This window comes from Myotis daubentonii, chromosome 16 (genome assembly GCF_963259705.1).
Source record: "Myotis daubentonii chromosome 16, mMyoDau2.1, whole genome shotgun sequence".
Taxonomy (NCBI): Eukaryota; Metazoa; Chordata; class Mammalia; order Chiroptera; family Vespertilionidae; genus Myotis; species Myotis daubentonii.
Window position 1 is genome coordinate 33,224,552 of NC_081855.1, and position 12,415 is coordinate 33,236,966.

General features: G+C 42.1%; 1 protein-coding gene across 3 annotated transcripts in view; it reads left to right on the plus strand.

Moving 5' to 3' along the window:
• The first annotated feature begins 5,724 nt into the window (after positions 1 to 5,724).
• PPM1E (protein phosphatase, Mg2+/Mn2+ dependent 1E) overlaps positions 5,725 to 12,415 on the plus strand; it is a 97,765-nt gene continuing 91,074 nt past the window's right edge. For all 3 annotated transcript variants that reach the window (XR_009449185.1, XR_009449186.1, XM_059669643.1), the window contains exon 1: positions 5,725 to 6,467. Coding sequence is in view for 1 of the 3 variants with exons in the window: in XM_059669643.1 (XP_059525626.1) it covers positions 5,977 to 6,467 (491 nt within the window). In the remaining 2 variants the exon portion in view is untranslated. The remainder of the gene's footprint in view (positions 6,468 to 12,415) is intronic.

The following is a 12,415-nucleotide window of genomic DNA, read 5'->3' on the forward strand; positions in this document are numbered from 1 at the left end:
CCGGGACCCTTGAGTCCGCAGGCCAATGCTCTATCCACTGAGCCAAACCGGTTTCGGCCAGCCTATGGATTTTGACGAATATCTAATGATATCCACCACTGTAATATCACACAGAATAGTTTCTGCTGTCCTAAAAATCCTGCATTCCACTTATTCACCCTTTTCTCCCTCCACTTGGGCCCCTATCAACCTATTCATAACGTTGCAATTCTAGGAAATAATTTACTACTGATTTCAAGTAAACCCCATGTTCCAGTAGTACCTTTGAAGACCGAAACTTAACTTCAATGTCAGCTTAATCTATTTATAATTCTTTTATGTATTAATCCATTTTATAGTCCTTTAAAGTATCATTTGTTACTCTATCAATCAAAATACAGTTAAGGAAACAGGGAACTGGTTACACAAGTGATAGAGGAGCTACTAGTAAAAAGCCAAAGGGAAGGTGAGTCAGTATTTTAGTTGGTTTGGGCTGCTATAACAAAAATACCATAAATAGCCGAAACTGGTTTGGCTCAGTGGATAGAGCGTCGGCTTGCGGACTGAAAGGTCCCAGGTTCGATTCCGGTCAAGGGCATGTACCTGGGTTGCAGGCACATCCCCAGTGGGAGATGTGCAGGAGGCAGCTGATTGATGTTTCTCTCTCATCGATGTTTCTAACTCTCTATCCCTCTCCCTTCCTCTCTTTAAAAAATCAATAAAATATATTTTAAAAAAAAGCAAAAATACCATAAATAGAGTGGCTTATAAATAACAGAAATATTTCTCACAGTTCTGGGGGCTTGAAGGTCCAAAAACAAGGCTGATTCAGTGTCTGATTCACAGACAGCCATCTTTTTACTATGTCCACATGATAGAAGGGGAGAGGAGTATCTCTTGGACTTTTTTTTTTTTAATATATTTTATTGATTTTTTACAGAGAGGGAGAGAGAGATAGAGAGTTAGAAACATCGATGGGAGAGAAACATCGATCAGCCGCCTCCTGCACACCTCCCACTGGGGATGTGCCCGCAACCCAGGTACACGCCCCTGACCGGAATCGAACCCGGGACCCCTCAGTCCGCAGGCCAACGCTCTATCCACTGAGCCAAACCGGTCTCGGCATCTTGGACTTTTTAAAAGGGTACTAAATGCCATTCATGAGGGTTTCACCTTCATGACCTTATCACCTCCCAAAGGTCCCACCTTTTTTTTTTTTTAAATGTATTTTTTTATTGATTTTTTACAGAGAGGAAGGGAGAGGGAGAGGGATACAGAGTTAGAAACATTGATGAGAGAGAAACATCGATTTAGCTGCCTCTTGCACACCCACTATTGGGGATGTGCCCGCAACCCAGGTACATGCCCTTGACCAGAATCAAACCTGGTACCCTTCAGTCCGCAGGCCAAACCGGTTAGGGCAAGGTCCCACCTTCTAATGCCATCACCTTGGGGGTTAGTATTTCAACATATGACATTTTGGAAAACAAAAATATTTAGTCCATAGCAGGCAAGATTAGGAAGCTAGAAACCTAATGGAAGAAGATATTTTTAGAGCTCAGGGTCTGGTGCCAAGGGCAAGACCTAGAATCCCAGTGGGCATGATCAGGGCAAGCAAAGCTACAAAGGAAATTCAGCAGGAATGAGGACTGACATAGGGGACAGGGAAGAAATATCTTGGTTTTTCTTTTTTCCTCCCCACTTCCAGTTCCCTGCCAGTGTCTCCCACTGGGCAAATCTCAGCTGAAAGTCAGCTGTCAAAGAACATGGTGAATACAATCAGAAAGGGTCAGTCCCCGCAAATACAGAGCAGAACAAGGAAGAAGGAATGGATATGAAAGCAAAAAGGACAAGGAGTAACGGTAATCAATTATTTTCACCTTTATTGAGGTATACTTTGCATATAATACTCTTAACTAAAATGTACACTTTGATAATTTTTGACAAACGAATACACTTATATAACCACCTAGTCAAAATATAGAATAATTATAATCCCACAAAGTTCCCTCTTAATCTTTTGCCATGAACCCTCTACCCCAGCTCAGTCCCAGGTAACCACTAATCTGCATTCTTTCACTATAGTTTTTTAAAATTTATCTTTATTATTGAAAGTAATAACATATATATCCTTTTTTCACTATAGTGATTGCCAGTACAAGAATTTCATATAAAAGGAATCATATAGTATGAACTCTTGTGCTTGGAGTTTTTTTGGTTTTTACTCAGCATGTTTTTGAGATTCATCCATATTGTTGTGTTTATCAGTAGTTCATTTTTTATTTTGTTAATCCTCACCCAAGGATATTTTTTCCATTGATTTTTAGAGAGAGTAGAAGGGAAGGAGGGAGAGAAATATTGATGGGAGAGAGACACATCGATTGGTTGCCTTCTGCATGCACCCTGACTGGGGTTGGGGATCAAATGTGCAACCCTGGTAAGTGCCCTTGACTGGGAATTGGACCTGTGATCCTTCGGCATGCAGGTCAATGCTCTATTCATTGAGCAACAGTTCATTATTTTTTTTTGGAGGTGGGGTGCAGGGAGGTGACTTCACCCCCCTACCCCCCAGTGGCTGCCAGCACAAAAGCCCACAACCTGGGGACTTAGAAAAACAGAAATTTATTCTTTCATAGTTCTTTTTTTAAAATATATTTTTACTGATTTCAGAGAGGAAGGGGAAGGGAGAGGGATAATCATTGATTGGCTGCCTCCTGCATACTCCCAACTGGGAACCGAGCCCGAAACCTGGGCATGTGCCCTTGACCGGAATCAAACCTGGTACCTTCAGTCCGCAGGCCAATGCTCTATCCACTGAGCCAAACCAGCTAGGGCAACAGTTCATTTTTTTTTATTGCTAAGTAGTATTCCATTGTATGAATTCGCCACAACCTATTTATCCATTCACCTACTGATGGACATCTGGATTATTTCCAAGTTTGAGCTATTAATGAATTAGCTATTAAAACTATTGTGAACATTACATACAAGTTTTTTTGTGGTATGTGTATGTTGGGTGGACATATTTTCACTTCTTGTGGATAAATATCTGGGAGAGGAATTGCTGGGTCATATGATAAGAACTGTCAAGCACAATTCCTTTTAAACTTATAAATGTCATCATTACCATAATTATCCATAAAAGGACATTGTACATTTTCTCTAAAGAGCTATGGCTTAGAGAGGGAACAATTCTTATGAGAAAAATATCTCAAAAATTGAAATACCTTTGATAACATGCTTTTCATAGCTCAGTGTTTTAATAGTAAGAAAAGGAATTAGGGAAGTATAAGAAGTGAGGAACTGAAAAAGAAAGTAAAGCAATGCAAAATAATGACTAAAAAGATTCTTTGACAAAGGCAGAATCATCCTACACAGCTGCTCTGAAATCCCAGCACTGCTGTCAGCAACCTTCTGGCAAAGCTACTCTGTCAAATGGATGCACTAGGATTGATCTTTTGTGAAGTAATATCTTTATTAATATAAGCAAACACACCTCTCATTTATTGTAATATAGCGGTGTGGGCTTTTTCTTTTAGTAGTAATGTTTCCCCAACATATAACACTTCCCTTTGATATGTGGGCTGAGTCATAAATTAATGTCACCTAGATGACGAAGGCAACCACATTACAAAGTAGGAAGGTGTAGCTTGATGTGAATTGCTACAGTTGAAAGCTCTGTACTCTTGAACTCAATGTCATTATGTCAGATTCTGAGATATTAAATAGTTGTTGGAATGTAAAATTGTGGACATTTAAGTTTGCAGTCTTAAAATGTTTTGTCAGTCTTTTCTAGACATTCTGAAATGGAAATGAACAGGTGGATTGAAAATAAAGACAAGTGAGTTTAAAGACTTCTTGGCATCTCATAGAGAAGTTGCTGTACACTGGTGATATTTTTAAACAAATCACATATAAATACATTGAACTTGTCTGGAAATAGACTTATTTATTGGGTCTTTATATTTACCTTTGAGACAAAAATAGTTATAGAGGACTCATGTGCATTACTTACTATACACTTTTACCCTGTATTATTTAATCTCCAGCTGGGAGAGAGTGTGTATTTTATGTGATGCCATAATGTACATTAGTGAGCTCACTCAATCTTAAAATAACAGTATGAGGTCAGAGATTTAGAATACAGTATTATATTTAAAAAGTTGGCAGGGAGACTCTTTCTGCTATTTAACTGACTATAAATGACATTTCAAACCTTAAATCCAACTGAAACCCAGAAACAATGGAGACGATGGGCAGATAATTTATGAATATATTTTTTTGATATGGAGGTGAACATATTTTTCAAAGTAGAAAAAGAATCATATGTTTGCTGAATTATATGTTATATGGACATAGCAGTATGTAGAAAGGCTGTTATCATCTATACAGCTGTATTAACACAGCCTCTCCCTTTCCCAAACCCTCACTCAGTAAGGCTTGAAAATAATAGGTTTGTGAGTAATTTGGTAAGAAAATTGGAATCATTTAAAGTTCCAGTTTAAATCTAAAAGAAAAAAGACTGGGGAGATGAGGAAGAAGAGCTAACAAAATGTGGAAAAAATACATATTATGTAATAAAGTATAGTATATATTATGCAGAGACTAAAGAAGGGTGTGCTGGAAAACTAATGTCTTTGCAATGAAAAGATCTGGATTTACTCCTTGTTGCATCACTGTGTATGACCTTGAGCAAAGTCACAATGTCTTTAAGACTCAGTTTCATCTACAAAATGGAATCATAATGGTAGTGTCTTCTACCTTGAGGCATTATTGAAAGGATTAAAGGGATGAAAACCTATAAACTACAAATCCTCAAAGATGCATAAAGAGGGGGGGAAAAAAGGACACATATGTAATACCCTTTGTAATACTTTAAGCAATAAAAAATAAAAAATAAAAATAAAGTGAAAAAAAAAAGATGCATAAAGAGCCCTGGATGTTTTGGCTTAGTGGATGGAGCATCAGCCTGTGGACTAAAGGGTCCCAGGTTCGATTCCCGCCAGGGCCACATGCCCGAGTTGTGGGCTCAATCCCAAGAGGCAGCCGATCGATGAGTCTCTCTAGTCATTGATATTTCTGTCTCTCCTTCTCCCTCTCCGAAATCAATAAAAAATATATTTAAAAATGCATACAGATGAGGCTTTATAGACATATTGCACTGTTGAATCTTCAGAAACAGAGGAAAGAGGGAAAAAATGTCTAACAGGCCTTGGAGTCTGATAACCTGGGTTCTTATTTCAATGTCATAGCTAGTAGCTATGACAGCTCGAATCAAGGAAGTACGTAATTCCTGCTTTCCTCTTTTTGATAAATGAGTATAACAGAATCAAATGAAAGTACGCAAAGGAACCTCCCACTGGGATGTGTTTGATGCCCTCCACTGCCCCAAACTACTTATTAATGTCACCCACAAATTATTCACACGGTAGCATCTTTCAACAGATAAAGACGCTAAGGCAAGGCAGGAACAGATAAGGAAACCGTGAGGTAAATCCAGTCAAAGTGGGAACCAACAGTTAGCCTTGGAGATGCCTTAGTTCTCTTGATGCACTGGAGGCCAGGGTATCCATACAAAAAAGACGTTCGGAGTTGGAGAGAGGGCAAGTCAAGTGTCCGTTCGACTTGGGAGACTCGACGGGAGGGACCCTGAAATTAATGAGCGCCGGTTGCCATGGCGACAGTCTCCAGGCAGCGTGGGCTGAGCTCTCTGTAGGGCTAGACTAGAGGATGGGCCTCCGCTGGACCCCGAGCGCGTGCCCGCAGCCGACTTTCCCTCCAGATCCCCGGAGCGGCGCGCTCCGCCCCCGCGCCGCGCACGTCGGCCCTCGGCGGCGCGCACGCCTGCGGGAGCCCTCTCCAGGCAACCCGGTGCTGATCGCCCGTGCCGGTGCGGCCGTCAGCGCCCTTGTGGGAGCCGAGGCTCAAGAGCAGCCCCCCTCCCCTTCCTGGGCTTCCCCCACCCACTTCCCGGTCGGCGCCGGGGCTGGAGCAGCGATGGCCGGCTGCGGTCCCGAGGAGAAAACTTACCGGCGCTTCCTCGAGCTGTTCCTGGGCGAGTTTCGCGGACCCTGCGGCGGCGGCGAGCCGGAGCCGGAACCCGAACTCGAGTCGGAGCCCGAGCCCGAGCCCGAGCCGGAGCCGGAGCCCGAGCCCGAGTCCGAACTGGTAGCGGCTGAGGCGGCCGAGCCTTCGAGTGAGGAGCCCGGGGAGGAGGCGGCCGCGGTAGCCGCGACGGAGGAGAGGGAGCAAGAGCAGGACCAAGACCCCGAGCCCGAGGAGGAGGCGGTGGAGGACGAGGCGGCGGCGGCGGCGGAGGGCGACGAGGCGGCGGCGGCCACCCCGGGGCAGTCGGCCGTGCCGCCGCCGCCACCGCAGCCCCAGCTGCCGCCGCTGCCCCCGCTCCCGCGGCCGCTGTCGGAGCGCATCACCCGGGAGGAGGTGGAGGGCGAAAGCCTGGACCTGTGCCTGCAGCAGCTCTACAAATAGTTAAGTAGCGGGGCTCGGCGGGGGTGGGCCCCCGTCCCTGCCGCGGCGCCCCTCGAACTGCTCTCCTTTCCGCTCTTCATCCCCCACCCCCGCGCCTGGCGTCGCCGAAAGCGCCCCCGCTGCTCTGACTCGGGCGGGCGGCTGCGGGCTGCCCACGCCCGCCGCGGCCCCCGCGCCCTCCCGCCGGGCCGGGCCCCCGCCCCCAGTTCACCCCGACCTCCCACTTCTCGGTCCGCTTCACCATCCCTGTCCCCTTCGTGCCTCGGGAGGTCCGAGGGCGCCCTCTTCCCGGGTCCCTTCCTCCGGGCGCTCCTCTCCCGCCCGGGTCTGTCTGTCGTTCCGGTCCGAGTGCCTGGTTGTTGGGCGGCGGAGACGCGCGGCTCGGTTCTAGGCGGAGGAGAGGTGACCCCGGCCCGTGGCCGCAGGAGACCGGCGGGGGTGGGCTCTCCCGTCGGGCGCTCCGCGGTGGAGGGAAGCGCTCTAGGTGCCTTAATGCGCCGGAGCCCAGTCTCCGGGTTTGAAGATATTTGATAACTCACCATTGAGGGAAGTGGGTGGCATCGTGGGGGAAGGGTAAGCACAATTTTACAAGCGAGCCTTCAGGTGAGAGACACCTGAAAAAGCCCTAATTCGTTCAGGTGGGAAAGTCAGGCTGCTTGGATAAAATTGCAATTAGGTGCAGTGTTTTCAGTCCATTAAGTAGATGGGGTCGGAGAGAGACAGCAGATGGCTTAGCTACACAGATGAAAGTCGAAAATAGAAAGGTCAGGGCTTTTGCCTTTCATCCCAGTTCTGGTTTTTATGGGCTTGAAATAGAAACGGTTGACAATCGCGTCTCTTTCCAAATGGAATTGTTCTGGAATAATGACAGGAGAATACTAACAAGTTTCTGGGAACATTGGTAAACCTGGGAATCCTTTGCCATTCTGCTGATGGTTGTAATGAAAGGTGTTCACTTTGGTCCCCCCCAAAAGTTTTCTACTGCAAGATTCAAAGCAATTAAATTCAAGCTCGCTTCTTGGATCCTCTCAAAGGCCTAAGTTAAGAGAAGGGCCTGGAAAGTAAATCTTTTGTCTTCATTCAACCTAACAGATAGCTGATCAGAATTTTCCTGTTAAAGCTTAAGCTTATCAATAGGTAAGAAACATTTAACATGTTGCTATAGAAATGGACTGTGTTGATGTTCCACACTTTACAAGCGATTTAAATTTTAAAATACTCTCCAATTACCAAAGTAGTAATGTTTTTTGGCGAATGAAAAAAAAAAATGGCATGTAATACCACCACCCATGTGGTATTACAAACAGTATTAACATTTTAGAGTCTTCCTAGTGTTTGTAATTTGCCATTGAAAAGGGCTTCCGAAATGTCATTTTTTAACACTATATAAAAACACTTAAAACTTCTTTTAAAAAAACAAAATGAAAACGTGTAATAAAGTGGAAGAATTTACTTCAGAATTGGATGGATTCTATTTGGACAGTTCTTACCTTTACAAATGCTGTTGCAGAATTTAAAGAGAGAAACATTAGAGAAGTTCCATTAAAAAGAGAGTCATTAGTTCAGAATAACTATAAACATTTGTCACTCAAGGCTTTTAAAAGAATGAAATCTGCTCTAGCCTGTTGGCTCAGTGGATAGTGTCCACCTGGGTCTTTGAGGGGTCCTGGGTTGGGTTCGATTCCCATCAAGGGCCAATCAGTGATTCTCTCTCATCATTGATGTTTCTGTCTCTCTTTCCCTCTCCCTTCCTCTCGGAAAATCAATAAAAAGATATATATTTTAAAAAGAATGAAATCTGTATAAAGATGATGACAAGTAGATGTGTGTTTTTCCGTATCGAAGGGCAGTGAGATTAGTTTCGATAACTGTGTAAACTAGAAAAAGTATTCAAATGATACAATGGCTATGTAATGAAGAATAAAGTTTGAATTTGAAGTAAAACTACCAAAATTAAAGTTGGAAGATAATATTTTGCTTTAAATCAAATTCCGTCATTTATACTGTGTTTTGTGCAGAGGCCATTAACCTATTTTTATTCATATATAAAATGGCTGGTTTGTTTATGTAAACTAACTTCAAGATTTTTAACAGATAAGCCAAAAACTAACTCCCCTCCCCCACAGTCCTTAGAAATACTTTTAACGCTTTGTTTTTATTTTATTTATAAAAGGAAATCATATCACTTAGTTACAAAAATCAATATTGGAAGACATGGTAAGGGTAGATCATTTTCTGCCCAAGCACTTTATTTTACAGATGAGAAAACTATGGATTCAGATTCAGAAATGACAGATTATGTACAAATAATTTCTACATTTCTCAATACAAAACTTCCCAATATGCCAAGGTTGTGGGTTTGATCCCTGGTCAGGACACATACAAGAATCAACTAATGAATGCATAAATAAGTGGAACAACAAATAAATGGAAAAACTCCTTAGCATATTTGAAATGTTGGGTTCTCAAATTTCCTAAGAAATATTCTTAAATAACTCTGATTAGGAATTTGTTGGAATTGCCTGTTTGGGGAAGGTGAAGATTGTTTTTCTAAGTATTTTCTCAAATACCATACCCACCTACTCTGTTTATTTTGGGAATTCTTAATATTCTTTAAAAATTATCATGCTTGTCAAATGCATGCTTAAGTTCTTAAGTGAAGTTACCTGAACTATATATTCACCAATTTGATAGTTGGGACTAGTGTAAGAAGAAATTAACAGTGTTTAATGCCAGTTTCATAAATCTCTAGTGTGTTTTTTTCTGTCAGTATTTTAGAAGTATACAATATGTAGCTGCTAAATACACAGGTTCTCTGAAGAAAAAAAATAAAGGTGCTTATCTTAATACTGCTTTTCGTATACACTAGTTGAAAGTTTGCTTTTAAAAAACATAGTAAAGGTTTTTTTTCAACATTTTGCTTCTCAAAAGACTTTTAGAATAAGAACAGCAGATATACTTATCATTCATCATTTTGGTAAATTCAAAGCCCAGGACTAGCTTGAGATAAGCAGTTTCTTAGAGGTAAATAAAGGATCAAGGTTTAAATGGACAAAATATAGTTATAATTACTAACATCAGAGTTTTTCAGAGCAGTATTTGGGATAACGTTTTTGCCATTAGTCTTAAAAATGGGAAATATGTACTTAGATACCTCTCTACTAGATAACAACATGTAACATTTGAAAGAAAAATAATGAAATATTTTCTAATGACATGATATTAGGATTTCTGAGGTCAGTGAGAGTCTCTTTTAAAAGGAGGTAGTGACACCCAGCCTGCATGGCACAATGGTTGAGCGTCTACCGATGAGCCAGGAGATTAGGGAACATGCCTAGATTGGGGACTTGATTTCCAGTGTGGGGCGTGCAGGAAGCCACTGATCAGTGATTCTCTGTCATCATTGAGGTTTCTATCTCTCTCTCTCGGAAATCAATAAAAATATATTTAAAAAGAAAAAAGTGAGATATTTTATAGCTTTGAAATAATTTGCAAATACAAATTTTATAACTGGTCTTACAGTGGATGTGAATATGAGGCTACTTGTATAGGTTACATGGGTCAATACTATGCATTTTATTTCTTTGTATTATACTGAGGATAAATCTATTTTAATCTGGAAGAAACACTCTTAAATTGTTACTAGAGGTACATGTCACTACATTTTTAGAGCAGTATTTCCTCAGTTATGCATTTGTCTGCGTGGATTTCTCAAGGCGGGGGAAGACAGATATCCCAGCCACTAGTTGAAAATTACCATGCTGGCAAAGTTAAGTAGTTCCAGATGGCTTACAGTAGTAATGAGGGGTGTGTATTTTAAAAAGGACTTGGAAAATAAAATCATTGATTAGAGACACTAATAATTCAGTTATATTGAATTATCCTATTCAATAAAAGGCTAATATGCAAATTGATCGAATGGCATAACAACCGGTCAATATGATGCGCACTGACCACCAGGGGTCAGACGCTCAATGCAGGAGCTGCCACCTGATGGTCAGTGTGCTCCCACAGGGGGAGCGCTGCTCAGCCAGAAGCCAGGCTCATGGCTGGCGAGCCCAGCGGCAGTGGCGGGAGCCTCTCATGCCTCCACAGCAGCGCTAAGGATGTCTGACTGCCGGGGAGCGGGCGTAAGCTGCCAGTCAGATATCCCATACTGTGAGAGGGTGCAGGCCAGGCTGAGAGACACCCCCCACCCCATGAGCACATGAATTTTGTGCACTGGGCCTCTAGTGTGAATCATGACTTTGAGATAGGCCAGGAAACCATTAAAATTTGTCTCACAAAGTTGAAAAATACATGGATGGGAGTTACAGTAATAATTTAAAACTACATATTTTTCTTATTCTAAAGTAACTAGAGGCCCAGTGCATGAAATTTGTGCACGGGTAGGGTCCCTAGTGGCTGCTGGCTGGTGCCTCCCTTCCCCAGCTGCTGGCTATTGGTCGGGGCCTTCCTTCGTTCCATGCCTCCCCCTGGTGGTCAGTGCACATCATAGCGAGTGATTGAACTCCTGGTCTCCTGGTCGAACTCCTAAGGGGACACTTTGCATATTAGGCTTTTATATATAGAGAGATGTTCATTATAAGAAGAAAATGACATTAGCAAAAAAAGAAGAAAATAAATACCAATCATTCAGTGTTAACTGTACTTTTCAGGTTCTCCTACCTCTCAGGCTGCCACTTGTTCTCTGAGTTTTTAATATATTGCCTTTTCTTTTATTATTGGTCCTTGGCCTTTCAAGCCTGGCTGACTTGTCCCCCTTAGCTTTGGTAATTGTAGTTATACTAATGTCCTCCGATTTTATCTCCATCCCTGCTTTGACAGATAATGGAACAGTCTACCTAGATGTCTAAAATGCTTTTCAAATTAAACTGTCCAAAATTGAGTTCAGTCCTTCAACTGCAGCCTGGGTATGCGCCCTAACTGGGAATCGAACCTGCCACTTTTTGGTGTACGGGACAATGCTTCAAGCAACTGAGCCATACCAGCCAGGACTGATTTTTCTTAAGAGTATGTTTCTAGTGTTGGACTATGTTAAAGGATATTGACATATTTTTTTAAAGATGTTAAGGAAGACTTTATTCAAGAGGAACCACTGCAGTGGGGGAGAAAGATGAGGCTCAACTCTGAGACTAATTTAAAAAAGTTTTTGAGAGAGAGAGAGAGGGGGAAACATGGATTGGTTGCCTCCCTTATGTGCCCTGACCTGGGATCGAACCCACAACCTGCCTTTTGGTGTACTGGAAGAAGCATCCACCCAATGGAGCCACCTGGCCAGGGCAACTATGAGACATTTGATCATAGTTTTAAAATGTCCTCTAATAAGGTTTTGCTAGTTTACCCTCTAAGCAGATATATATAAGAAAAAACTTCCCAATACGCCAAGGTTGTGGGTTTGATCCCTGGTCAGGACACATTCAAGGATCAATTAATGAATGCATAAATAAATGGAACAACAAATCGATATTTAACAAACAAACAAATAAATAATAAAGCCCAGCCGGCATAGCTAAGTGGTTGAGCATCAACTTATGAACCAGGAGGTCAGGATTCGATTCCCTGTTAGGGCACATGTCTGGGTTAGGTTGCAGGCTTATCCCCCAGTATGGGGCCTGAAGGAGAGAGGCAGCCAATCAATGATTCTCTTCCATTATTGATGTTTCTGTCTCTCTCTCCCTCTCCCTTCCTCTCTGAAATCAATAAAAAATAAAATAAAATAATACATATTAAATAAAAAGATTTATTGGTATTATGAAATAATGTAAACCTTTAGAAAATAATGGAAAATAGTAAAGCAAAACCCATATACCCACCATGCAGTTTTAACAAATTATCATAATTGTTTAAGATTATTTTAAGGAAATAAAAATTTCATATGGAATTAAAGACTTTACTGTCATTCTCTTCTCTGAACCTATTCCTTTTTCTTTCTTCCCAGAGATAA